Source organism: Panulirus ornatus, chromosome 7 (genome assembly GCF_036320965.1).
Source record: "Panulirus ornatus isolate Po-2019 chromosome 7, ASM3632096v1, whole genome shotgun sequence".
NCBI lineage: Eukaryota > Metazoa > Arthropoda > Malacostraca > Decapoda > Palinuridae > Panulirus > Panulirus ornatus.
The window spans coordinates 9,010,940-9,038,333 of NC_092230.1; the positions used below are offsets into that span (position 1 = coordinate 9,010,940).

The 27,394-nt window shown below is 40.5% G+C and overlaps 1 protein-coding gene across 1 annotated transcript; it reads right to left on the minus strand.

Moving 5' to 3' along the window:
* Positions 1-27,187, minus strand: LOC139749410 (mitochondrial import inner membrane translocase subunit Tim23-like). The gene is made up of 4 exons (XM_071663241.1): positions 26,966-27,187; positions 12,199-12,345; positions 5,040-5,142; positions 1-1,175 (listed from the first exon to the last, which is right to left on the minus strand). The coding sequence occupies exons 1-4, from the start codon at positions 27,048-27,050 to the stop codon at positions 890-892; spliced, it is 621 nt and encodes a 206-aa protein (XP_071519342.1). The 5' UTR covers positions 27,051-27,187; the 3' UTR covers positions 1-889.
* Positions 27,188-27,394: the final 207 nt, after the last annotated feature.

The following is a 27,394-nucleotide window of genomic DNA, read 5'->3' on the forward strand; positions in this document are numbered from 1 at the left end:
TGATTTGCTATTTTTTTATTTTATATTTATACAAAATGCTGCAGGTTAAGCTGGTATGTACAGAGGGAATATACAATTCAACAAAATGTATGTAAAAAAAACTTTACATCTTTAAATACAATTCATTTTCTAAAATACTGTCCCTGGAATACCCTGACAAATCATAGTGTCAAAGGAAGCAGCCTACCTTTCTTTCTATATTTACCTTGTTTTTTTTAAAAGATAACCTCTCAAAATAATAAAGCTGGATTATTATGTACAGGTAAAGAAATCCATACCAAATGTGTGCATTCCATATTGTAACGGAACTTTTATATCCACATGAGTAACAAATCATAAATGAGTGATGTAGCCACCTCAATTTTAACTTGGTTTTGGATCTTATGACGAGCATGTAAAAAACAATTCAACCAAAAGAATGAAACTGCTCTTCAGAAACTGCAGCAAGCCCTAGGGGTCTATTTTTTCTTCCTAAATAAGAATGAAGAAAGAGCATATATTTTTTTGTTTTTTACAAGCCTTAAAAAGAAAAATGGATATGAATGGGAATACTAACTATTCAGTGTAAAAACCTGGATTATAAAATACATGGAAAATAAACCATGTCAAATGCTGTCCACCTTGCTGTACAGATGAAAGCATGAGTCACATAATTATGATATACAGAGATAGGTTTAACAGTGTGGAATCACTAAATATTGAATGTTACCATACAACTAGTGATATGGCAGCAAAACCATGCCAATTCTCCTCTAGGTTCTTTCAGTCTTCTTCACATCAGTACACTGATACTCCACTGTTGTCTACAATTCTTCAATTACTTGGATTGCTTCACATCTACGTCACAAGAAATGAAATAGAATATATTCTGTAATCTAATACACTTTCATTAAAACCTATGCGCATATCGATCCTTCAATTTATCCCGTGATGAAAATGCAATATAAGCAGCGGATATGCCAAGTCCAATTAGTCCTCCCATGGCACACTTCTTTAGACCAGCTGTTGATTTATAAAGGAGTCCAGTCAGGGTTGCAGCACCCAGGGTATTCATTTCATCTTCATGGCTACCACGGGCATAGTACATGAGGCAACCCAGGCCGGAGTACATAAATGCAATAGCTCCAAGTGTATTGGCTGAGGCAGAACCACGCTTCATTATATAGTTCAGTAATCTGCAATTGAAAAAGTTAAAGACTGCTTATGAAAAGACTGGACAACTTTAATTCCATATGAAAGCTATTACAAAGAATAATTATATGACAGAGCTGCAATAGAAACATTGCCTACTGCTGAACATGATATTGGACAAAATATTTGAAAGCTAAGGGCACAAGGAAACTGATATAAAACTAACAAATACATAAGGAAATCACTGTACAAGTATCTATAACCAAAACCATAGGAGTCAGCTCTTTTAGAAAATTACATCTATAAAATGAAATACTCAAATATCTGTAAAGTACTAAGATAGGTCTTTTATCAGAATATAGAAAAAAATTGCTACCTCCTCACATCATATTGAATTTCCAACAAACTTGAAGACAGAGATTCAAAAAACTTGTTAACACACCTTACTTTCCTACATCCTTGTTTCCCATCTGTATTCCTATATAGGTGGAGAACTTTAAAAGTTATATTTTGGTTGTGCTGAGGATAGGGGAAACCCATATTCTTGGGCAGGACATATGGAGTGAAAATGGAAATGATGAATGCAAGTAATGGGAGGGCATGGAGGTGGCAGTATGGAAAGGAATGAATGAAAGTTATCAGACAAGAGGGATAAAAGAATGTGCAATTGTGCTAACACCGAGAGTATGAAGGGGTACAATAAAGTATGGATGGAATGGATCAAGAAGTGTAGGGGATAGAAAACATTGGCACTGTGAAGTATGCATGGTTAAGTGTATATGCATCTCTAAATATGAAGAATGTGTGAGGTAGTGATGAAATGATGAAATGAAGCATTTCTGGAGAAATCCGAATTACTGGATGAATGGTTCTGACATGGAAAGAAAGGCAGTTGTAACGGGTAATTTGAATGCAAAGGTGGGATGTGATGAAATTGTTGAGACACTTGGTAAAGAGGGAGTGCCAGGGGTAAATGGGAATGAAAGTTATCATGTGGATATCTGTGCTGAGAAGGGTTTATTCCTAGTAAACACCTTTCTTCAACATAATGTGATCCACAGGCAAAAAGGGTTGAGAAATGATGGAAGACAAGAGCAAAAACGTTTAACTGACTAAAGGCTGTGGATGAAATGTTGAGAAAGGTTGTGCTCAATGCTTGAGCTGTGAAAGGATTCTATGTATAATGACCATTTCACAATTCTTGTGGGGGTGAGGATCAAGAAGTGGAGGTATGCTGTAAGGAGAAATGGAGAGGTAAAAGCAGTGGCAAGCGAGATGATGATTCAGAAAGAATGTGAAGAGGAGTATAAAAGGAAGGTGATCGAAAATTTAGATGGAAGTGCAATAAATGTGGGAATGCAGTTGTGTGAATGAGGCATTTAAAATGTTTAGAGAAACACTGTTAAAGATTAGAGAATTAGGAGTTAGATACAAGGTTGTGATATACAGGAATAAAAAGGGAAATGCATGGTGGAAGCAGATGAGACAAGAAATAATGTGGTAAAAATGAATGTTCCAGGAGGAAGTAAGAATATAAGATAAGCAGAATCTTAAGAAGCTGAGAAAGGACAGCAAAGAAAGAAAAGATCTTAAAGGAAGTAGAGTAAAAAGTTAAGGAAAATTAAGAAACTGTACCGGGAGAAGGTGAGACAGGAAAGAGGTGGACAAAAGAGTGATAATGTGAGAAGTAAGGAAGAGGAGTTGCTGAATCAAAAGAAGAGAAAGGAAGATGGAAAGAGCATTTTGAGAAGGAGTGGCAGCTGTTACATGCATGGGTATGGAAGATAGAAAAAAAAAGATGATACAAGTGAATAGGCCTATAGAAAGAAGGGAGGTAAAAAGGACAATAATGAGGCTGGAGGTAGGAAAGGCACCTGGAGTGGATGGGATTATGACTGAAATGCTCAAGTATGGAGGAGAAAGTGTGATACATTAGATGCATCTGGTATGTAATTTAGCATGGAAATGGAAGGTTGCGCCTGAGGATTAAGTCTATCTATCTGTCTATATCTAGTCGAAGCTTACACTCATCATAAAACACACTTACAACCTTAAGTAGCTCCTCTTCACTCTCAGAAAAACAACAAAGCATCATCTGCAAACTGGCTTGTCACAAGCCACCATCCATCACTGCCACACTTGCTTTGATTCACATTTACTCTCAGCTTTCTTCTTTCACACACTTTACCAAACTCAGTCACCAGCTTATGCAGTTTCTCACCCGAATCAGCCACCAGCGCTGTATCATCAGCGAACAACAACTGGCTCACTTCCCAAGCCCTCTCATCCACAACAGTCTGCATACTTGCCCCTCTCTCCAAAACTCTTGCATTCACCTCCCTAACAACCCCATCCATAAACAAATTAAACAACCATGGAGACTTCATGTACCCCTGATGCAAACAGACATTCACAGAGAACCAATCACTTTCCTCTCTTCCTACTCGTACACATGCCTTACATCCTCGATAAAAACTTTTCACTGCTTCTAGCAACTTGCCTCCCACACCATATATTCCTAATACCTTCCACAGAGCAGAGCATCTCTATCAACTCTATCATATGCCTTCTCCAGATCCATAAATGCTACATACAAATCCATTTGTTTTTCTAAGTATTTCTCACATACATTCTTCAAAGCAAACACCAATCCTCAGGCACATCACCAAGAGTCATACATACATTAAATATCCTTACCAACCAGTCAACAACACACTTATCCCCTTTTTTAACAAATTCCACTGCAATACCATCCAAACCCGCCACCTTGCCGGCTTTCATCTTCCGCAAAACGTCCACTACCTCTTCTCTGTTTACCAAATCATTCTAACCCTCTCACTCCGCACACACCTCGACCAAAACACCCTATATCTGCCACTCTATCATCTAACACATTCAACTAACCTTCAAAATACTAACTCCATCTCCTCACATCACCACTACTTGTTATTACCTCCTCATTAGCCCCCTTCTCCGATGTTCCCATTTGTTCTCTTGTCTTACACACTTTATTTACCTTCTTCCAAATCATCATCTTATTCTCCCAAAAATTTAATGATACTCTCTCACTCCACCTCTCATTTGTCCTCTTTTTCACCTCTTGCACCTTTCTCTTGACCTCCTCCCTCTTTCTTTTATACATCTCCCACTCATTTGCACTATTTCCCTGCAAAAATCATTCAAATGCCTCTCTCTTCTCTTTTACTAATAATTTTACTTCTTCATCCCACCACTCACTACCTCTTCTAATTTGCCCATCTCCCATGCTTCTCATGCCACAAGTAACTTTTGCGCAAGCCATCACTGCTTCCCTAAATACATCCGATTCCTCCCCCACTCCCCTTACATCTTTTGCTCTCACCTTTTTCCATTCTGTACTCAGTCTCTCCTGGTACTTCCTCACACAAGTCTCCTTCCCAAGCTCACTTACTCTCACCACTCTCTTCACCCCAACATTCTCTCTTCTTTTCTGAAAACCTCTACAAACCTTCACCTTTACCTCCACACGATAATGATCAGACATCCCTCCAGTTGCACCTCTCAGACATTAACATCCAAAAGTCTCTCTTTCACGTGCCTTCCAATTAACACGTAATCCAATAATGTTCCCTGGCCATCTCTCCTACTTACATACACATACTTATGTATATCTCTCTTTTTAAACCAGGTATTCCCAATCACCAGTCCTTTTTCAGCACACACTTCTACAAGCTCTTCACCATTTTCATTTACAACACTGAACACCCCATGTACACCAATTATTCCCTCAACTGCAACATTACTCATTCAAATGTATGTTCACTATATATTCAAACATAATACTTAACTCTTCAAAGTCCTAAAATACTAGAAGCCTTTGCACCTCAATAAATATAAACTCTTCCTTCAATACTCCTTTCACAACTTACTGTGTTCGTCTAATTTTCCCTGTGTGACCTGCAGCTGCTGTTTCTTGAATGCCACCATACAACCCTTGTGCTCCGCCAAGGCCAGCACCAATCAAACATGATCCTGGAAAAAAAAGGAATAGGAATAAATGATTTGGTAAACAGAGAAGAGGTAATAAAAGCTTTGCGGAAGATGAAAGCCGGCATGGCAGCGGGTTTGGATGGTATTGCAGTGGAATTTATTAAAAAAGGGGGTGACTGTATTGTTGACTGGTTGGTAAGGTTATTTAATGTATGTATGACTCATGGTGAGGTGCCTGAGGATTGGCGGAATGCGTGCATAGTGCCATTGTACAAAGGCAAAGGGGATAAGAGTGAGTGCTCAAATTACAGAGGTATAAGTTTGTTGAGTATTCCTGGTAAATTATATGGGAGGGTATTGATTGAGAGGGTGAAGGCATGTACAGAGCATCAGATTGGGGAAGAGCAGTGTGGTTTCAGAAGTGGTAGAGGATGTGTGGATCAGGTGTTTGCTTTGAAGAATGTATGTGAGAAATACTTAGAAAAGCAAATGGATTTGTATGTAGCATTTATGGATCTGGAGAAGGCATATGATAGAGTTGATAGAGATGCTCTGTGGAAGGTATTAAGAATATATGGTGTGGGAGGAAAGTTGTTAGAAGCAGTGAAAAGTTTTTATCGAGGATGTAAGGCATGTGTACGTGTAGGAAGAGAGGAAAGTGATTGGTTCTCAGTGAATGTAGGTTTGCGGCAGGGGTGTGTGATGTCTCCATGGTTGTTTAATTTGTTTATGGATGGGGTTGTTAGGGAGGTGAATGCAAGAGTTTTGGAAAGAGGGGCAAGTATTAAGTCTGTTGGGGATGAGAGAGCTTGGGAAGTGAGTCAGTTGCTGTTCGCTGATGATACAGCGCTGGTGGCTGATTCATGTGAGAAACTGCAGAAGCTGGTGACTGAGTTTGGTAAAGTGTGTGAAAGAAGAAAGTTAAGAGTAAATGTGAATAAGAGCAAGGTTATTAGGTACAGTAGGGTTGAGGGTCAAGTCAATTGGGAGGTGAGTTTGAATGGAGAAAAACTGGAGGAAGTGAAGTGTTTTAGATATCTGGGAGTGGATCTGGCAGCGGATGGAACCATGGAAGTGGAAGTGGATCATAGGGTGGGGGAGGGGGCGAAAATTCTGGGAGCCTTGAAGAATGTGTGGAAGTCGAGAACATTATCTCGGAAAGCAAAAATGGGTATGTTTGAAGGAATAGTGGTTCCAACAATGTTGTATGGTTGCGAGGCGTGGGCTATGGATAGAGTTGTGCGCAGGAGGATGGATGTGCTGGAAATGAGATGTTTGAGGACAATGTGTGGTGTGAGGTGGTTTGATCGAGTAAGTAACGTAAGGGTAAGAGAGATGTGTGGAAATAAAAAGAGCGTGGTTGAGAGAGCAGAAGAGGGTGTTTTGAAATGGTTTGGGCACATGGAGAGAATGAGTGAGGAAAGATTGACCAAGAGGATATATGTGTCGGAGGTGGAGGGAACGAGGAGAAGAGGGAGACCAAATTGGAGGTGGAAAGATGGAGTGAAAAAGATTTTGTGTGATCGGGGCCTGAACATGTAGGAGGGTGAAAGGAGGGCAAGGAATAGAGTGAATTGGAGCGATGTGGTATACCGGGGTTGACGTGCTGTCAGTGGATTGAATCAAGGCATGTGAAGCGTCTGGGGTAAACCATGGAAAGCTGTGTAGGTATGTATATTTGCGTGTGTGGACATATGTATATACATGTGTATGGGGGTGGGTTGGGCCATTTCTTTCGTCTGTTTCCTTGCGCTACCTCACAAATGCGGAGAAGAAAAAAAAAAAAAAAAAAAAAAAAAAAAGGAATAAACATACAAACAACAACCAACACCCAGTCATCATGCAAGCACATGACAAATAAAATCAAGGAAAACATGTCACTGCTAGACATAGTTGGCATTTCAAAACTAAAAGTTGACCAGGTAACTAAAAGGAAATTCTGATAGTTCAATAGTATAGCTGATGTGTTCAACTCATGGTGAGTTGAAATGAATACTTTAAGTGGGGACTTGAAATCAAAGGCTGACAATGATAAAAATGAAAATAGTATCACTATCAAGTGGGATATCATATGGAGAAAGCCAAATTGACCAAAATAAGAATATAGTAAGTGTATCATCAATTCCCAGTTTAAGCATACAAAATAGAGATCGAGGTAGATAACTCTATCTCTTGATTACAAGATATTGTGACTATAAAAATTGGGTGATGGACAAATGAATGAAAAGTCAAATCAATGGGGACAGCCATATCACAATGGGCATTAGTATAAAGGTGTGCTCCATGAGAGAAAATAGGCAAAAGTAGAAGAGTAAATGAAGGAAGGGGAGTAAGTGACAAATGGAAGATATTAGGGAAAGTAGTGCTGACGGTGGGAGATAGGCAAGAGATAAAGGGATAGAGAGTGATGGCATGACAAAGTAAGACTGCTTGTGAAAGAGAAAAGAGAGGTGTATATAAGATACAAACACGGAAGGAGTGAAAATGATTGGGAGTTGTACAAGTGGCAGGAGGTTAAGAAGGTGCATTGGAGAAAAAAAAAAAAAAAGAAAAAAAAAGGCAAATGAGAACTGGGGTGTGTGATTATCAGTAAACTTCTGGCAGAATATGATGTTTTAGAAGGAGGAATATAGTGGGTGAAAAATCTATCTATATCGCTCATGCCTGTTCCGGCCTGGAACTCCCTTACGAGGGTGGCCACGGAAATGTCTCTCTCTATAAATAGTGAACTCCAATGTCTCTTCTTTGACTTTAGGTGCCTCATCCTTAACAGGCCACTGGCAGAGGGCAACTCTAGTGTAACTCTTCGCAGAGGCTGATCTCCTGCTTCCCCTTGTTCCCTCCACCTCTAACACATATATCCTCTTTCTCAACCTTTCCTCACTCATTCTCCACATATGTCCAAACCATTTCAACACACCCTGTTTTCATTACAATACATCTCTCTTACCCTTCATATACTTTATCAAACCACCTCACACCATACAATGTCCTCAAACATTTCATTTCCAACACATCCACCCTCCTCCGCCCATGCCTCACAACCATAAATATTGTTGGAACTACTAATCCTTCACACATAAACATTTTTGCTCTCCAAGATAACATTCTCACTTTCCACATATCCTTCAGTGCTCCCAGAACCTTCGCCCCCTCCCTCAACCTATGACTCACTTCTGCTTCCATGGTTCCATTCGCTGCCAAGTCCATTCCCAGATATCTAAAACACTTCACTTCCTCCATTTTTTCTCCATTCACAATCATATCTCAACTAACTTGTCCCTTAACCCTGCTGAACCAAATAACCCTGCTTTTATTCACATTTACTTTCAACTTTCTCCATTCACACATTTTTCCAAACTCAGTCAACAACTTTTGCAGTTTCTCACTCGAATCAGCCACCAATGCTGTATCATCAACAAACAACAAATGACTCACTTCCCAGGCCCTCTCATCCCCAACACTGCTCTCTCCAAAACTCTTGCATTTACCTCCCTAACCACCGATACATAAACAAATTGAACAACCATGGGGACATCACACACCCCTGCCACAGACCGTCCTTCAATTGGAACCCCTCTCTCTCCTCTCTTCCTACTCGTACACATGCTTTACACCCTTGATAAAAACTCACTGCTTCTAACAGCTTGCTTCCCTCACAATATACTCTTAAGAACTTTCACAAAGCATCTCTATCAACCCTATCATATGCCTTCTCCAAATCCATAAATGCCTCATACATTTGTTTTTCTAAATATTTCTCACACACACTCTTCAAAACAAACACCTGATCCACCCATCCTTTACCACTTCTGAAACCACACTGCTCCTCCCCAAACTATTGCTCTGTACATGCCTTCACCCTCTCAATCAATACCCTCCTACATAATTTTCCAGGAATTCTCAAAAAATTTATGCCTCTGTAGTTTGAACATCCATCTTTATCCCCTTTGCCTTTGTACAATGGCACTATACATGCATTCTGCCACTCCTCAGGCACTTCATGATCCATACATAAATATATCAAGTATCCCTACCAACGAATCAACAACACAATCACCCCATTTCTCAATAAATTCAACTGCAATACCATCCGAAGCCATAGCCTTGCCAGCATTCAACTTACACAAGGCTTTCACCACCTCTTCTCTCTTAACCAAACCATTCTCCCTCTCACTTCACACAACACCCTGTGGCCAAAACACCCTACATCTGCCACTCTATCATCAAACACATTCAACAAACCTTAAAAATACTCACCCCATCTTCCCACTTCATAACTACCTGCTATCATTATTATTTTGCTTTGTCGCTGTCTCCCACGTTAGCGAGGTAGCGCAAGGAAACAGACGAAAGAATGGCCCAACCAACCCACATACACATGGATATACATACACGTCCACACACGCAAATATACATACCTATACATCTCAACGTATACATATATATATACACACACAGACATATAAATATATACATATGTACATAATTCATACTGTCTGCCTTTATTCATTCCCATCACCACCCCGCCACACATGAAATAACAACCCCCTCCCCCTTCATGTGCACGAAGTAGTGCTGGGAAAAGACAACAAAGGCCACATTCGTTCACATTCAGTCTCTAGCTGTCATGTAATAATGCACTGAAACCACAGCTCTCTTTCCACATCCAGGCCCTACAAAACTTTCCATGGTTTACCCAAGACGCTTCACATGCCCTGGTTCAATCCACTGACAGCACTTCGACCCCGGTATACCACATCGTTCCAATTCACTCTATTCCTTGCACACCTTTCACCCTCCTGCATGTTCAGGCCCCGATCACTCAAAATCTTTTTCACTCCATCTTTCCACCTCCAATATCATTATCAATATTATTATCATCATCACACTTGATTACAGTTTCCTGCATCAGCATGGTAGTGCCAGGAAACAGATGAAAAACGGCCCATCCACTCACATACAGACAAATGTGGTGTGAGGTGGTTTGATCAAGTAAGTAATGTTAGGGTAAGAGATATATGTGGAAACAAAAAGTGTGGTTGAGAGAGCAGAAGAGGGTGTTTTGAAATGGTTTGGTCACATGGAGAGAATGAGTGAGGAAAGATTAACCAAGAGGATATATGTGTCAGAGGTGGAGGGAACGAGAAGTGGAAGACCAAACTGGAGGTGGAAAGATGGAGTGAAAAAGATTTTGAGTGATCGGGGCCTGAACATGCAGGAGGGTGAAAGGTGTGCAAGGAATAGAGTGAATTGGAACGATGTGGTATACCGGGGTTGACGTGCTGTCAATGGATTGAATCAGGGCATGTGAAGCGTCTGGGGTAAACCATGGAAAGTTCTGTGGGGCCTAGATGTGGAAAGGGAGCTGTGGTTTTGGTGCATTATTACATGACAGCTAGAGACTGAATGTGAATGAATGGGGCCTTTGTTGTCTTTTCCTAGCGCTACCTCGCACACATAAGGGGGGAGGGGGTTGTTATTCCATGTGTGGCGAGGTGGAGATGGGAATAAATAATGGCAGACAGTATGAATTATGTACATGTGTATATATGTATATGTCCGTGTGTGTATATATATATGTATACATTGAGATGTATAGGTATATATATTGCATGTGTGGACGTGTATGTATATACATGTGTATATGGGTGGGTTGGGCCATTCTTTCGTCTGTTTCCTTGTGCTACCTCGCTAATGCGGGAGACAGTGACAAAGCATAATAAATAAATAAATAAATATATATAAACAGACATACATTTATAGACATGTACATATTCATACTTGCTCGAGGTTACACAGCAAGTGAAATATCACCTCTAACGAGCTCACTTGGAGCAGAGCCGTGGGTTGCGAGAGCTTTTATAAAGGTCATGAGTAACACCAGGATTCTTGAGTAGAAGTTGGTCCTAATGGAATCAAATAAATAACACATGCAGCACAGGCATTACTGGAGTCCATCTGCTTGTAGTTACACTGCAAGGATGTATCATCAGAGTTCAATATCTCCAAACATCTTCCCATACACCGGAGTTCATTTGCCTTCTTGCTACTGATTGTGGTGTAGACTTAAAGCAGCTGGAACTCCAGACGAAGAGGTCTTCGGGGTTGTTCATTATGATAATATAAATTTTTCTTTCATAAATGTTCACCACTTCCCACATTTGTGAGGCAACACCAGGAACAAAGAAATAGGTTCTTTTGCACCAAAGTCAGAGCCTCCTGACCACACAAACAAAGTACTGAAAACTCCATGTCTTTAAGAACAATTTTTTTTCCCCAAAATGTATGTATAAAAGCATTTTAAGAGACAAAAATGACATGGAGAGGTTAAAAAAGTTCCATAAAGCACTGGTAGCTCTTAATTCACATGAGCTAAACTTTGCCACCTTCAATAGGTTCCATTAGGAACTAAGTCTTAAGAGAAAAAATCACCATCCGTGCCACTTCTCTTCATGCTTTTAGAGAGTGAAATTAGAGGATGGGAATATTTCTAACTTCCCCACTCCAGCCTTTCTCAGCTGGGGATACAAGGATAGTATATTTTTTTCTTCCCAGTTCCCAAGGATAAGTATTACCTCAACTTGGATTCATTCTGATTGTAATATCTCTGCAACAATGCTTAAAATATGATTCTTAATATCGTATAATCCTAGCACACCTCTTATAAAAATCTTGTTGCTTTGAGAGTAAATTCCATGAAGGTAGGAAAATGAAAGACTCCTTTGGGGTGAGTAACCTCAAAGAGATTGCAATTCTTTCTGTTTAAAAACCTTGAAAAAGTGTCCTGGTCTTACCCAGCACCTTTCTAAAGGCTCATGAAGCCCAAGGCAGTGGTACTTCCAGCAGCAAGGAAGTGTAGACTCCTTTAAATTGACAACTTCTTTGACAAGACTACTTCTAATGATACAGCCAAAGATAAGATGACTTTTCACTTGCAGTCCAATCACACCTCCAGAGGGAAATGACATAGCTAAATACTACTCTTTAAAGTTTAGTGAATATGACTAACTGTTCTCCTGAATAATGTGAAGAGAATAATTCTATTATGAAGATTCTACATTTCCTACACAATAAAAAGCATTATCTTTGACTAACCTCCAATCTGTGAGAAAGCAAGCTCAAAACGTCCACGTTTCTGTGAAGCTCCTTCTAAGGCAATAAATTCTGGCTGTGTGGTCTGAAGGTATGCAGGGTCAAAGTTTAGATATGGCGATAACTGTGATAACCCAGGATTCGAGGTTACTGAAACATACAAAGTAACAGAATCATTAGCATATTAAGATAAAGAAGAGGGAAATACAAATAAAAAGATTAAGCAATTATCGGTCCTGCTAGGGTCACTATAACCCAAAACTATCGTACTCCACAAAAGAAACACATCAGTTTTCATTACAAACACTTCAAACCCTTAACATTCTACATCTGCTTATGACAACTGCAAGAGTCTTTTCCACATTCATTATGTATATATACATACGTATGTGCAAATGTATGTAAATCTTTTTTTTTTCATTTTTCATACTTGTTTGCTGTTTCCCCACATTAATGAGGTAGCGAGACAGAGAAAGGCAGCATCCACTCACATACATTCTCAATGCAATGGGTAATGCACTGAAACCATCTGCTTAAGATAACTGCAAGATTCTTTTCCACATTTTTCATATGTATATATATGTATGTGTGTGTGTGTGTGTGTATATGTGCGTATGTATGTGTATGAGTGTGTATGTGTATGTGTATATATATATGTATATTATCCCTGGGGATAGGGGTGAAAGAATACTTCCCACGTATTCCTCACGTGTCGTAGAAAGCGACTAGAGGGGACGGGAGCGGGGGGCCAGAAATCCTCCCCTCCTTGTATTAACTTTCTAAAATGGGAAACAGAAGAAGGAGTCACGCGGGGAGTGCTCATCCTCCTCGAAGGCTCAGAGTGGGGTGCCTAAATGTGTGTGGATGTAACCAAGATGTGAAAAAAGGAGAGATAGGTAGTATGTTTGAGGAAAGGAACCTGGATGTTTTGGCTCTGAGTGAAACGAAGCTCAAGGGTAAAGGGGAAGAGTGGTTTGGGAATGTCTGGGGAGTAAAGTCAGGGGTTAGTGAGAGGACAAGAGCAAGGGAAGGAGTAGCAATACTCCTGAAACAGGAGTTGTGGGAGTATGTGATAGAATGTGAGAAAGTAAATTCTCGATTAATATGGGTAAAACTGAAAGTTGATGGAGAGAGGTGGGTGATTATTGGTGCATATGCACCTGGGCATGAGAAGAAAGATCATGAGAGGCAAGTGTTTTGGGAGCAGCTGAATGAGTGTGTTAGTGGTTTTGATGCACGAGACCGGGTTATAGTGATGGGTGATTTGAATGCAAAGGTGAGTAATGTGGCAGTTGAGGGAATAATTGGTATACATGGGGTGTTCAGTGTTGTAAATGGAAATGGTGAAGAGCTTGTAGATTTATGTGCTGAAAAAGGACTGATGATTGGGAATACCTGGTTTAAAAAGCGAGATATACATAAGTATACTTATGTAAGTAGGAGAGATGGCCAGAGAGCGTTATTGGATTACGTGTTAATTGACAGGCGTGCGAAAGAGAGACTTTTGGATGTTAATGTGCTGAGAGGTGCAACTGGAGGGATGTCTGATCATTATCTTGTGGAGGCTAAGGTGAAGATTTGTATGGGTTTTCAGAAAAGAAGAGCGAATGTTGGGGTGAAGAGGGTGGTGAGAGTAAGTGAGCTTGGGAAGGAGACCTGTGTGAGGAAGTACCAGGAGAGACTGAGTACAGAATGGAAAAAGGTGAGAACAATGGAAGTAAGGGGAGTGGGGGAGGAATGGGATGTATTTAGGGAATCAGTGATGGATTGCGCAAAAGATGCTTGTGGCATGAGAAGAGTGGGAGGTGGGTTGATTAGAAAGGGTAGTGAGTGGTGGGATGAAGAAGTAAGAGTATTAGTGAAAGAGAAGAGAGAGGCATTTGGACGATTTTTGCAGGGAAAAAATGCAATTGAGTGGGAGACGTATAAAAGAAAGAGCCAGGAGGTCAAGAGAAAGGTGCAAGAGGTGAAAAAAAGGGCAAATGAGAGTTGGGGTGAGAGAGTATCATTAAATTTTAGGGAGAATAAAAAGATGTTCTGGAAGGAGGTAAATAAAGTGCGTAAGACAAGGGAGCAAATGGGAACTTCAGTGAAGGGCGCAAATGGGGAGGTGATAACAAGTAGTGGTGATGTGAGAAGGAGATGGAGTGAGTATTTTGAAGGTTTGTTGAATGTGTTTGATGATAGAGTGGCAGATATAGGTTGTTTTGGTCGAGGTGGTGTGCAAAGTGAGAGGGTTAGGGTAAATGATTTGGTAAACAGAGAAGAGGTAGTGAAAGCTTTGCGGAAGATGAAAGCCGGCAAGGCAGCAGGTTTGGATGGTATTGCAGTGGAATTTATTAAAAAAGGGGGTGACTGCATTGTTGACTGGTTGGTAAGGTTATTTAATGTATGTATGACTCATGGTGAGGTGCCTGAGGATTGGCAGAATGCGTGCATAGTGCCATTGTACAAAGGCAAAGGGGATAAGAGTGAGTGCTCAAATTACAGAGGTATAAGTTTGTTGAGTATTCCTGGTAAATTATATGGGAGGGTATTGATTGAGAGGGTGAAGGCATGTACAGAGCATCGGATTGGGGAAGAGCAGTGTGGTTTCAGAAGTGGTAGAGGATGTGTGGATCAGGTGTTTGCTTTGAAGAATGTATGTGAGAAATACTTAGAAAAGCAAATGGATTTGTATGTAGCATTTATGGATCTGGAGAAGGCATATGATAGAGTTGATAGAGATGCTCTGTGGAAGGTATTAAGAATATATGGTGTGGGAGGAAAGTTGTTAGAAGCAGTGAAAAGTTTTTATCGAGGATGTAAGGCATGTGTACGTGTAGGAAGAGAGGAAAGTGATTGGTTCTCAGTGAATGTAGGTTTGCGGCAGGGGTGTGTGATGTCTCCATGGTTGTTTAATTTGTTTATGGATGGGGTTGTTAGGGAGGTAAATGCAAGAGTTTTGGAAAGAGGGGCAAGTATGAAGTCTGTTGGGGATGAGAGAGCTTGGGAAGTGAGTCAGTTGTTGTTCGCTGATGATACAGCCCTGGTGGCTGATTCATGTGAGAAACTGCAGAAGCTGGTGACTGAGTTTGGTAAAGTGTGTGGAAGAAGAAAGTTAAGAGTAAATGTGAATAAGAGCAAGGTTATTAGGTACAGTTGGGTTGAGGGTCAAGTCAATTGGGAGGTAAGTTTGAATGGAGAAAAACTGGAGGAAGTGAAGTGTTTTAGATATCTGGGAGTGGATCTGGCAGCGGATGGAACCATGGAAGCGGAAGTGGATCATAGGGTGGGGGAGGGGGCGAAAATTCTGGGAGCCTTGAAGAATGTGTGGAAGTCGAGAACATTATCTCGGAAAGCAAAAATGGGTATGTTTGAAGGAATAGTGGTTCCAACAATGTTGTATGGTTGCGAGGCGTGGGCTATGGATAGAGTTGTGCGCAGGAGGATGGATGTGCTGGAAATGAGATGTTTGAGGACAATGTGTGGTGTGAGGTGGTTTGATCGAGTGAGTAACGTAAGGGTAAGAGAGATGTGTGGAAATAAAAAGAGCGTGGTTGAGAGAGCAGAAGAGGGTGTTTTGAAGTGGTTTGGGCACATGGAGAGAATGAGTGAGGAAAGATTGACCAAGAGGATATATGTGTCGGAGGTGGAGGGAACGAGGAGAAGAGGGAGACCAAATTGGAGGTGGAAAGATGGAGTGAAAAAGATTTTGTGTGATCGGGGCCTGAACATGCAGGAGGGTGAAAGGAGGGCAAGGAATAGAGTGAATTGGAGCGATGTGGTATACCGGGGTTGACGTGCTGTCAGTGGATTGAATCAAGGCATGTGAAGCGTCTGGGGTAAACCATGGAAAGTTGTGTAGGTATGTATATTTGCGTGTGTGGACGTATGTATATACATGTGTATGGGGGGGGGGGGTTGGGCCATTTCTTTCGTCTGTTTCCTTGCGCTACCTCGCAAACGCGGGAGACAGCGACAAAGTATAATAATAATAATAATAATAATAATAATATATACATATGTGCAAATGTATGTAAATCATTTTTTTTTCATTTTTCATACTTGTTTGCTGTTCCCCACATTAATGAGGTAGCGAGACAAAGAAAGGCAGCATCCACTCACATACATTCTCAATGCCATGGGTAATGCACTGAAACCATAGCTCCCTGTCCTCAACCAGTCCCTACAGACCCTTTCATGGTTTACTCCAGATGCTTCAAATGCCCTGGTTCAATCCAATGACAGCCTGTCAACCCCTGAATACCACACCTTTCTAATTCACTGTATCCCATGCACACCTTTCACCCTCTTGCATGTTCAGGCCCTGATCACTCAAAATCTTTTTCACTCCATTCCTCTACTTCCAATTTGGTCTCCCTCTTCTTGTCCCCTCCGCTTCTGATGCATTCATACTCTTTATTAACCTCTCCTCACTCATTCATTCCATGTAACCAAACCATTTCAGTCCACCCTCCTAAGCCCTTTCAACCAAACTCTTTGAATTTCCACAACTCTCTCTTACCCTTATATTACTTATTCAATCTAACCTCCTCACATCACATGTTGTCCTCAAACATTCATTTTCTCACACATCCACCCTCTCTGAGAGTATATCCTCATCTATAGCCCATGCCTTGCATCCATGCAACACTGCTGGAACTACTATGCCTTTGAATGCACCCTTTTGCCCTCACTCCTTTCCACACATTTTTCAATGTTTCCAGAGCCTTCATCCTCTTAACCCACTCTATGACTCATTTATGTTGCCGTGGTTCCATATATACAGATGCTCCTCAACTTACAATGGAGTTATGCAAGTCAAAAATACATTCAATACATTCTAAACTACCAAACATCATTGCTTAGCCTAACTTACCTTAAATATTCTTGGAACACTTACATTGGCATACAGTTGGACAAAATCATCTAACACAAAGCCTATTTTATAATAATGTGTTGGTAAATTATATGGGAGGGTATTGATTGAGAGGGTGAAGGCATGTACAGAGCATCAGATTGGGGAAGAGCAGTGTGGTTTCAGAAGTGGTAGAGGATGTGTGGATCAGGTGTTTGCTTTGAAGAATGTATGTGAGAAATACTTAGAAAAGCAAATGGATTTGTATGTAGCATTTATGGATCTGGAGAAGGCATATGATAGAGTTGATAGAGATGCTCTGTGGAAGGTATTAAGAATATATGGTGTGGGAGGAAAGTTGTTAGAAGCAGTGAAAAGTTTTTATCGAGGATGTAAGGCATGTGTACGTGTAGGAAGAGAGGAAAGTGATTGGTTCTCAGTGAATGTAGGTTTGCGGCAGGGGTGTGTGATGTCTCCATGGTTGTTTAATTTGTTTATGGATGGGGTTGTTAGGGAGGTAAATGCAAGAGTTTTGGAAAGAGGGGCAAGTATGAAGTCTGTTGGGGATGAGAGAGCTTGGGAAGTGAGTCAGTTGTTGTTCGCTGATGATACAGCCCTGGTGGCTGATTCATGTGAGAAACTGCAGAAGCTGGTGACTGAGTTTGGTAAAGTGTGTGGAAGAAGAAAGTTAAGAGTAAATGTGAATAAGAGCAAGGTTATTAGGTACAGTTGGGTTGAGGGTCAAGTCAATTGGGAGGTAAGTTTGAATGGAGAAAAACTGGAGGAAGTGAAGTGTTTTAGATATCTGGGAGTGGATCTGGCAGCGGATGGAACCATGGAAGCGGAAGTGGATCATAGGGTGGGGGAGGGGGCGAAAATTCTGGGAGCCTTGAAGAATGTGTGGAAGTCGAGAACATTATCTCGGAAAGCAAAAATGGGTATGTTTGAAGGAATAGTGGTTCCAACAATGTTGTATGGTTGCGAGGCGTGGGCTATGGATAGAGTTGTGCGCAGGAGGATGGATGTGCTGGAAATGAGATGTTTGAGGACAATGTGTGGTGTGAGGTGGTTTGATCGAGTGAGTAACGTAAGGGTAAGAGAGATGTGTGGAAATAAAAAGAGCGTGGTTGAGAGAGCAGAAGAGGGTGTTTTGAAGTGGTTTGGGCACATGGAGAGAATGAGTGAGGAAAGATTGACCAAGAGGATATATGTGTCGGAGGTGGAGGGAACGAGGAGAAGAGGGAGACCAAATTGGAGGTGGAAAGATGGAGTGAAAAAGATTTTGTGTGATCGGGGCCTGAACATGCAGGAGGGTGAAAGGAGGGCAAGGAATAGAGTGAATTGGAGCGATGTGGTATACCGGGGTTGACGTGCTGTCAGTGGATTGAATCAAGGCATGTGAAGCGTCTGGGGTAAACCATGGAAAGTTGTGTAGGTATGTATATTTGCGTGTGTGGACGTATGTATATACATGTGTATGGGGGGGGGGGGGTTGGTCCATTTCTTTCGTCTGTTTCCTTGCGCTACCTCGCAAACGCGGGAGACAGCGACAAAGTATAATAATAATAATAATAATAATAATAATAATATATACATATGTGCAAATGTATGTAAATCATTTTTTTTTCATTTTTCATACTTGTTTGCTGTTCCCCACATTAATGAGGTAGCGAGACAAAGAAAGGCAGCATCCACTCACATACATTCTCAATGCCATGGGTAATGCACTGAAACCATAGCTCCCTGTCCTCAACCAGTCCCTACAGACCCTTTCATGGTTTACTCCAGATGCTTCAAATGCCCTGGTTCAATCCAATGACAGCCTGTCAACCCCTGAATACCACACCTTTCTAATTCACTGTATCCCATGCACACCTTTCACCCTCTTGCATGTTCAGGCCCTGATCACTCAAAATCTTTTTCACTCCATTCCTCTACTTCCAATTTGGTCTCCCTCTTCTTGTCCCCTCCGCTTCTGATGCATTCATACTCTTTATTAACCTCTCCTCACTCATTCATTCCATGTAACCAAACCATTTCAGTCCACCCTCCTAAGCCCTTTCAACCAAACTCTTTGAATTTCCACAACTCTCTCTTACCCTTATATTACTTATTCAATCTAACCTCCTCACATCACATGTTGTCCTCAAACATTCATTTTCTCACACATCCACCCTCTCTGAGAGTATATCCTCATCTATAGCCCATGCCTTGCATCCATGCAACACTGCTGGAACTACTATGCCTTTGAATGCACCCTTTTGCCCTCACTCCTTTCCACACATTTTTCAATGTTTCCAGAGCCTTCATCCTCTTAACCCACTCTATGACTCATTTATGTTGCCTGTGGTTCCATATATACAGATGCTCCTCAACTTACAATGGAGTTATGCAAGTCAAAAATACATTCAATACATTCTAAACTACCAAACATCATTGCTTAGCCTAACTTACCTTAAATATTCTTGGAACACTTACATTGGCATACAGTTGGACAAAATCATCTAACACAAAGCCTATTTTATAATAATGTGTTGGTAAATTATATGGGAGGGTATTGATTCAGAGGGTGAAGGAATGTACAGAGCATCAGACTGGGGAAGAGCAGTGTGGTTTCAGAAGTGGTAGAGGATGTGTGGATCAGGTGTTTGCTTTGAAGAATGTATGTGAGAAATACTTAGAAAAGCAAATGGATTTGTGTGTAGCATTTATGGATCTGGAGAGGGCATATGATAGAGTTGATAGAGATGCTCTGTGGAAGGTTTTAAGAATATATGGTGTGGGTGGCAAGTTGTTAGAAGCAGTGAAAAGTTTTTATCGAGGATGTAAGGCATGTGTACGTGTAGGAAGAGAGGAAAGTGATTGGTTCTCAGTGAATGTAGGTTTGCGGCAGGGGTGTGTGATGTCTCCATGGTTGTTTAATTTGTTTATGGATGGGGTTGTTAGGGAGGTGAATGCAAGAGTTTTGGAAAGAGGGGCAAGAATGAAGTCTGTTGTGGATGAGAGAGCTTGGGAAGCGAGTCAGTTATTGTTCGCTGATGATACAGCGCTGGTGGCTGATTCATGTGAGAAACTGCAGAAGCTGGTGACTGAGTTTGGTAAAGTGTGTGAAAGAAGAAAGTTAAGAGTAAATGTGAATAAGAGCAAGGTTATTAGGTACATTAGGGTTGAGGGTCAAGTCAATTGGGAGGTAAGTTTGAATGGAGAAAAACTGGAGGAAGTATATTAGGTACATTAGGGTTGAGGGTCAAGTCAATTGGGAGGTAAGTTTGAATGGAGAAAAACTGGAGGAAGTAAAGTGTTTTAGATATCTGGGAGTGGATCTGGCAGCGGATGGAACCATGGAAGCGGAAGTGAATCATAGGGTGGGGGAGGGGGCGAAAATCCTGGGAGCCTTGAAGAATGTGTGGAAGTCGAGAACATTATCTCGGAAAGCAAAAATGGGTATGTTTGAAGGAATAGTGGTTCCAACAATGTTGTATGGTTGCGAGGCGTGGGCTATGGATAGAGTTGTGCGCAGGAGGGTGGATGTGCTGGAAATGAGATGTTTGAGGACAATGTGTGGTGTGAGGTGGTTTGATCGAGTAAGTAATGCAAGGGTAAGAGAGATGTGTGGAAATAAAAAGAGCGTGGTTGAGAGAGCAGAAGAGGGTGTTTTGAAATGGTTTGGGCACATGGAGAGAATGAGTGAGGAAAGATTGACCAAGAGGATATATGTGTCGGAGGTGGAGGGAACGAGGAGAAGTGGGAGACCAAATTGGAGGTGGAAAGATGGAGTGAAAAAGATTTTGAGTGATCTGGGCCTGAATATGAAGGAGGATGAAAGGCGGGCAAGGAATAGAGTGAATTGGATCGATGTGGTATACCGGGGTTGACGTGCTGTCAGTGGATTGAATCAGGGCATGTGAAGCGTCTGGGATAAACCATGGAAAGCTGTGTGGGGCCTGGATGTGGAAAGGGAGCTGTGGTTTCGGGCATTATTGCATGACAGCTAGAGACTGAGTGTGAACGAATGAGGCCATTGTTGTCTTTTCCTAGTGCTACCCCGCACACATGAGGGGGGAGGGGGATGGTATTCCATGTGTGGTGAGGTGGCGATGGGAATGAATAAAGGCAGACAGTGTGAATTGTGTGCATGGGTATATATGTGTGTGTCTGTGTGTATATATATGTGTACATTGAGGTGTATAGGTATGTATATTTGCGTGTCTGGACGTGTGTGTATATACATGTGTATGGGGGTGGGTTTGGCCATTTCTTTCGTCTGTTTCCTTGCGCTACCTCGCAAACGCGGGAGACAGCGACAAAGCAAAAATAAAAATATAAAAAATGTGTTGAATATCTCATGTAATTTATTGAATACTGTACTGGAAAAAATATATGGTGGTAAGGGGGTATGGATACTTATCATTGATGCACACAGCTGAAAGCATACCGAGCCTGAAGAATATTTGAAGCATATAACACTAAAATTAATTGCTAGATGATGAGGAAACTACATCGACAGGTCATCAATTTAGCTCTCCTCTGATGAGGTTCGAGAATAGCTGATAGAAGCCACTCATGATCATGTGGCTGACTGGAAGCTGCAAATCGCTGCTGCCGTGCAGCATCACGAGAGAATATCATACCGCATATCACTAGCCCAGGAAAAGACCAAAATTCAAATTCGAAGTACAGTTTCTACTGAATGCCTATTGCTATTGCACCACGAAGTTGAAAATTGTAAGTCGAACAGTGTAAGTCGGGGAGCACATGTACATAAGATGAATGTAAAACCACAAAGAAATGGAAAGTACCTAAATTTGAAAGTTATTTAAGCATCAGTGCTACACTGAACCTTTAAGCTTATCTAACCAACCAGTATAATGGAATCTATTACATTAAGGCCAATATAAAAACAATAGCCTGGCCTGATAAAGCAGTCACCTGGAAATCTGTAGGGTAAAGTATTTTAGCCATTTAGGCCTAATATCTTCAGACTTTTAGTGGTTTTGTTTTGAAACAAAGATGTAGCTTTTTTTTTTTATTTTGCTTTGTCGCTGTCTCCCGCATTTGCGAGGTAGTGCTAGGAAACAGATGAAATAAATGGCCCAACCCACCCCCACACACATGTATATACATACACGTCCACACACGCAAATATACATACCCATACATCTCAATGTACACATATATATACACACACAGACACATACATATATACACATGCACACAATTCACACTGTCTGCCTTTATTCATTCTCATCGCCACCTCGCCACATATGGAATACCATCCCCCTCCCCCCTCATGTGTGCGAGGTAGCCCTAGGAAAAGACAACAAAGACCCCATTCCTTCACACTGTCTCTAGCTGTCATGCAATAATGCCTGAAACCATAGCTCCCTTTCCACATCCAGGCCCCACAGAACTTTCCATGGTTTATCCCAGACGCTTCACATGCCCCGATTCACTCCACTGACAGCACGTCAACCCGGTATACCACATCGATCCAATTCACTCTATTCCTTGCCCGCCTTTCACCCTCCTGAATGTTCAGGCCCCAGTCACTCAAAATCTTTTTCACTCCACCTTTCCACCTCCAATTTGGTGTAGGTATTATTTAGAATAAGACTGCAAGAATGTTATTCTGAACATATTCTATTCCATTTGGTTTTTGCTCTTGAAAATTGGCTACTTGTAAGCCCCCACATGAACTAGACCACGGAATACAAGTCAAGATGCTGCATCATAAGATGATTGTGCGGCTTAGCAATCACAGCTCAAGTGTAGGCCATCCTGATATCTTTCCTTTTAACTCAAAGCTTTGGAAATCAATATCCTCTCGTCTTTCTTGATAACTATGACCTCACACACTTTGAAAGATTTCACTTCCTCCAAAAATTCTTAAATACTTTTCGTTGTTTCTTCTTTCTCCCTCTTATTAACCTCTATATTTGTCTGTGACCAAAGCTTTAACAGAAAAATATCATGGAAAATGTGGGATTATTAAACAAGTAAATGCCTAGTTTAGCTTTGGATATTGAGTGCTTTTTTTTTTTCAGTAATGATAATGTAGTGTTTAACGAGCACAATAACCATTGTGGAACATTATTAGTATATTTCATTAAACAATAATAGGTAATGAAGAAGTGGTGAAGTTTATATATATCAGGATAAATGTGAAGTTAATCACTGTAAAAGTAATCATTTGTAAATAACAAAATCTATAAAAACAGCTAGTAACCTAAATGAAAAGAACACTACAAATACTTTTTTGAATGGACAGCCATTTCCTTCCTCCTGGCACATCAATTAATTCATAAGACGACACAAAGCTTACTCTGAAGTGTTGAAGTGAATTAAAACCAGTAAATGTTGCACATCTACTTCAGCAAGTCATACACGGTCACAGAAAGGAGGAAATAATGCTGAAAATTACATATCTGACAATAGGTTAAGTTACACGACTCTTTACTATAGAGGTTTCAAAAGATTTACGAATGAATTTCAGAATGAATAAAGCCCTAAATGTGAAAACTCACAAATGACATTAAATCATCAGAAAAAGGACATGTACTTTCTAGTAGATAGGTCTTGACAAAAATAGTTACCAATAGATTCTTTAGACTGTAGAGTTGATACAGTGTATGATTTTATCTGTTGCACCTCCTCTTTCCATATCTAAAAGTCCTCAAAATGCAGGCTTGAATTTGAATTACACAAGTCCCTTGCCACCCAATTAAGTAACATCCATGGACAGCAAAGAATAGAGCCTATGGGAAATGGATGGTTTATTGAGCGACTCTTGAGATATATATATACCTTCAGTTCTATAATGAACACTTCGGGTTAAAAATATGTATGTGACACTTGAAAAAGAACACACTTATTCTATAAAAGAACAAAGAAATAATTTATGAAACTGTAAGGGAAATATATTTAATTGGGTAGACACAATGGCAGAAATGGTGCTCTAAAACTGTCATATGTCAGATGGTTGTAAGTAGGGGAGAGCTTGTATACGAAGCTTCTAAACCAAGAGGTCGACAAAACGACAAGGTAAGCGTTATAAGCAGTCCATACTGATGTTAAGTGAAACATAAATACCAAAGCAGGTAGCTTTAATTGGGTTGACACAATGGCAGACATGGTGCTCTAAAATTGGCCAATCTGTGAATGGCAAGTTCAAGTATCAAATCAATCAAGCACTTGCTACACCAATTTTGAATACAAACTTGTGTACTTGCCAAGACGTATTATGCTCCTGAAAATGTTGAAAATGGATGAGAAGAATAAGTTCCGGACTCTAGCTTTCAGTTTTAAATGACGCCTTCTACCCACTTGTCAAAAACAACTTACCATTGTGCAATAGAGGGGCATCTTTCAGTCATAATCAAATGTTACAATGCACGGAGAAATTCAGAGGAAGACGTTATTAATATCTGAGAAGCAAGCATTTCTACGATCCTACAATGAAGTTTCCTAATAGTATTACAACTTCAAACAGTTGTATTTAGACTAACAAAACAAATAAAGCTCTGTAAAATCCAAAGAAATGCCTAGAAAAGGCCTTTTACAACTATCTACAGGATGGTTTTATAAATGTCCTCCTACCACTTGCAAGGACATTCACAAAATACTTTGGAATGCTGTTAGCATCCCTCCTGTACCAATGGATTCCTTACACTCAGCACTGATGAAATACAGTACTTTTGCAACACACTTTTGCTAATTCAAGGAACTCCCCGACTTCACTAAAACTTGACACTGTTGGAGTCAGCAGTGTCACAGCTAAGTCCCACACACTATGTCAAGCCTAGAGAGTGTAGACCCCAGTGATAAATCTTTCATCAAAATCAATCAATCCATAGAGAAGTAAATAGCCTTGCAAAAATCCAGAGTATGATGTCGCATCAGCAGGATAGGGATCAAGAAACAACTTTGGTATTGATAACCTTTTACACATCCTGTGAATTTAATTAGTTTAAATTAGGTGTGGTTAAAATTGATTTTCCAATGGTTTTTGACTACTGAACAACTGACTCATTTTTATCATAAAGCACAACTTTTTGCAATTTTCCCCACTGAAAACCTCAATTCCCATTGGAGGTCCCCAATTACCATTAGATATTGAGAGGATATCTCAAAAGGTTGCAATTTGTGGTAAAAATGATGGTCAGAATCATGCAAAACACATCAATAACCATTCTAAAAACATAATTTCAACTTCCAAACAGGTGGATGTCCAGAACGGTAATTTTCCAAAATTTCATTAAGGTCATACAGCAATGCAATACACTGTTGAGATCAACTTCATTGGTCAACAAGGTCTTCTACAGTATTACACCTCTAATTCACCAACCGAAATTGTCTTGAACTCTGATGGCGAGATTTTAGGGATACCCAATATCAACTAATTTCTTGTTCTTCAACGAGATGTTGAATTTTTACTGTACAATTTCCCTCTAATTCATAGCCCTGCCTACTTTGTGATACCCAGAAATTGTGGGAATAAGTGTAACAGGAAAAAGCCCACATCAACAAATCGCTACAACATAAAGAATCCACTGGTACCACTTCTATCAAAATCTATTAACTAGGCCATGTACATCCACTATTTAATCAATTACCTTAGATTTTTCACCCCAGAACAAAATAAAATGCTCTACACCACACTTTAACAGTCATTTTATGTCCTATGCACTATCATACCAACATGACACAAAATATCTCGATAAACAAACTAATAGCATAGTGTGGCTACAGGACGAACTTACAATCTGATCCATTATTAGATATAATCATATGCAAATGTGATGTCCTTTATCCAAAAGCTTACTGATGAAGCTTTGCTTCTAAAACGTGACACACAAAAAGTACACAAACGCATACATGCCCTCAACTGTTTCCCTGAGTATGATTACATGCTTTTTCAACTGATAGGATGCAAAACCACATTATTGCCAATGATACAAAAATAGGGGCCATATTTGACTAGGATGAAGATTCAGTGAATTTGCAGGACAGAATATCAGAATGGGCGGGGATATGGAAAACGAAATTCAACAGAAAAATGCACAACACTTAGTGTGGGTAAATACACTATGAACTGGACAATATTACTATAAGTAAAACAGAATACGAAAGAGATTTAGGGATACTGATGAGCAAGGATCTTAAGCCTTGACGACAATGTATTAAAGTGTAATACAGCTAATAGGATATTAAGGTTCATTAATAGGACCGTTAGCAATAAAACTCTAGCAATAAAACTTTATCTTGCGTTAGTGACACAACATTTGTATTATGCGATACAGTCTTTGGCTCCATACTATGCAGTTGATAAAGACTGTTTAGAGACAGTACAAATGTGAATGACCAAAATGATCCCTGGAATTAGAAACCTCACGTATGAAGAAAGGTTAAAAAAGACTAAATTTACACTTACTTAAGAGTCGGAGGGCTTGAGGGGTTATGAATAAATGGGTGAAAGGCATTAATAAAGCTAACATGAATAAAGTTCTTAGATTGGACCCACCGGACAGGACAAGACATAATGAATTTAAATTGGAAAAAATAGACTCAGGTCGGCTGTGGGTAAATATTGGTTCAGGAATAGGGTAGCATATGGAACAAGCTGCAGTCAAGTCCAGCAGTGGAAGCTACGTGGGTTTTTAGGTAACATTAAACCAAGGTTGGATGATGTGTTTATGGGTTCAGGTGGTTGGGTATAGGGTGGACAGACTCGGGACCTGCCTGGCATGGGCCAATAGGCAGGCCTCTTGCAATGTCCTCATTTCTTCTCATTATGAATCCACATTATACATGGGTAATGAACACTCCATTTCTCCACGGTACATAATATATGACTCTGTTTCCATTCGTATTATGCAACACACTGAAGACGACAGGATATACCAAGAACTCTTCTATCTCCACTTTACTTACATGGAACGTTCATTCCTGGGTCTGAGGCCCCGTACGTTGGGTTAATTAACCCGAATAAGCCTCCGTTCCTGTTATCCATGGCCATGTCTTAAAAATTTGGGCTGGCAAACAGCTCCCGGAGACAGCTGACTGGTGGGGCACCGTGCTGTCCAGAATCGTCTGCGCAAACACCTCTACTTCCTGGAAGGGCTGCGTACATTGATTTTACTCTCTCCGTCACTCAAGTCATCGGTCTACTTTATAATAAAGTTTCATTTCATTGAAGTATTTGCCTGAGACACAAATCGCACTGTTGATCTTTATTGGGTGATTATGAATGGGTTCTGTATCTAGCCCTACAAAGAACTAGTGGGTTATGGCCGCGCAGATGGCGAAGGGAATGACAAGTAAATACAGTGATGCGCATTACTTATTATTTGACAATGAGAG